We start from the raw sequence: 2,040 nt of genomic DNA on the forward strand, positions 1-2,040 counted from the left end.
AATTATTGTAACGGTGGACTATGGAATGCTGTCTTTCTTCTTCCATAACATAAGAGAGCCAACCTGCCTCTTACTGACTTCGTAACAAAATCAATGCTAAATGTGACGTCACGCATCGAAGAACCCCCTCCCTCCCCCTTGTCACGGACCGTCACAAATTTAGAAACCCCCTCCCCCCATAAGAGTGTGACGTAGTTTATGGACGGTCCCCATGACTGAAAAAGTGTAATTTTTTACCCTGTCAAAAAGGCTGGAGCGATAGACACAACATCGGATAGAACTTGTAAGATCACTCCAACAATCAAGCAAGGCCCAACTGTCCTCAACAAGGGCCAAGTGATTGACTTGGTGTGACATTTGGCTTTGATTCGTTCTTTCGAAGATCTTTTCATTTCAATTTCATGGCTGTCACTTTTAGCCTTAGCTTCAGGTTTCCAGCGTTTTTCGAAAAGGCGTGAGATTGTTAGCGCTTGCTCAGAGTCATTCAAATCGTACACATCCGATGGCTCCAGGTTTTTTTTCCAACCTTTCAACAGGGTACTACAAATCGTTTAAAATTGAATGGAAAAAATTTCAAGTTTGAATTAAAATAAAGTATATTAAATAAATTCCTCAAGTATGAGCAATATACATGTACACGAGAACGGGAAAAGAAATACCTGGTAAGCCACGAATGAACCATGCGTGAACAGAACGATGCATCATTTTCCCTCGATTTCTTGATGTTTTAAAATAATCATCTTTTAGTTTAGGAACTTTAAAATAGAATTTAATAAAAGAAATGTTTTGTGCAGGGTTATTTGATTTAAATCAGTTGGATTTAAATCACTGATTTAAATCTTAATTTAAATCAACCGATTTTTTTGAAACTATTTGATTAAAATCAAATATTTACTTTATTTAAAAAATGTTTTCTAAGATATTAAGAAAAAGTTTAAGAAACTTAGCTAGAAAATGCCTTTAATTAAAAACTATCATTGTTTTGGCATATTAATGTTTAAATTTTTCCCAGAACTCCAGATTGTCTTCTCACTCATGTGGTAAATTTTAACTGGAGTAAGATTTGAAATTGGCAAGGAAATAAAATAGCGGTCAAGCTAGTCTTTTTGTACAAGCATTTGAATGTAACAATAAGAATAACTCTGTAGAAAATATCTAAAAGCTTCTTAAATGTCATGATTATTTGCTGTTTTTTAATTTTGACTCAAAAGACTTCAGGTTGGTAATTTACAAACTAGTAATAAAAAAAAAATCAACAACCCTGTTTTTGTGTCATATGTACCATATGACACTAAAACCTTACTTAGAGCTAATTCGAGAACAACAATCAAGAAGGCTAAAGCTCCTGCTAACCAGTGTCGATCTTAAACAACTTATAATAAAAATGTATTGAGTATTACCATTTTGAGTTCGATTGCGTACGTATGTTTTTCGTAGTCCGAAGAGGTGTCACTCAGTGTGTGTAATACAAGTGTAACTGCTTCTACAGAGCAAATTACCGACTCTATTACCAACCTGAAATAGTCATCTTTTTCGTTCTGAAATATTAAAGGTTTTATTATTTGCTGTTGTTGTTGCTGTAATATTATTAAAAAATGGAAAGAAAATCTTCCCATACTTGAAAATAGTATTTCATAATGACGGATCTCAATGTGATAGTTTGCGTTAGTGTTGAGAGAAACCAAAACATTGTCTGGATTCCGGACAACACTGCGCCACACCCTCTGCCGTAAATTATGAGGAATAACGCCAAGATCTGCAACTCGCAAGTTCAATTTATTTCATCAAAACGTTAGCTATGTGTTCTAAACGTCTTACATAAGTTCCAAATTGAATGACGACAGCCAAATGGTCAACGACTTGAAAATCGCCGTAGTATATATTTATAAGAAATTTTAAGACGCTAACAGCGGCCAGTAAGAAAACCAAGAGCTGAAAACACAAAAGAAAAATAGTTCGGAAACCAAACCTCTCCGAGTCGAGACAAAATTAAGAGGTTTTTCTTAAATAATTGAATAAATATAAATGATATTAATTATT

General features: G+C 34.1%; 1 protein-coding gene across 1 annotated transcript; it reads right to left on the bottom strand.

The window, feature by feature from the left end:
* Nucleotides 1-233: 233 nt before the first annotated feature.
* On the bottom strand, nucleotides 234-682 carry LOC149587226 (putative ATP-binding cassette sub-family C member 13). The gene is made up of 2 exons (XM_089863529.1): nucleotides 660-682; nucleotides 234-540 (listed from the first exon to the last, which is right to left on the bottom strand). The coding sequence occupies exons 1-2, from the start codon at nucleotides 680-682 to the stop codon at nucleotides 234-236; spliced, it is 330 nt and encodes a 109-aa protein (XP_089719655.1).
* Nucleotides 683-2,040: the final 1,358 nt, after the last annotated feature.

The sequence above is a fragment of the Phalangium opilio genome, unplaced genomic scaffold, assembly GCF_054372755.1.
Source record: "Phalangium opilio isolate 3A_F unplaced genomic scaffold, DU_Popi_V2 ptg001170l_1, whole genome shotgun sequence".
Classification (NCBI taxonomy): Eukaryota; Metazoa; Arthropoda; class Arachnida; order Opiliones; family Phalangiidae; genus Phalangium; species Phalangium opilio.

Bases quoted from the DNA above. Each gene is read 5' to 3' on its own strand.
- LOC149587226 (XM_089863529.1), bottom strand. From the start codon at position 682: ATGGTTCATTCGTGGCTTACCAG. The intron at 541-659 runs GTATTTCTTTTC...AACGATTTGTAG, and splicing joins GTTCATTCGTGGCTTACCAG to TACCCTGTTGAAAGGTTGGA.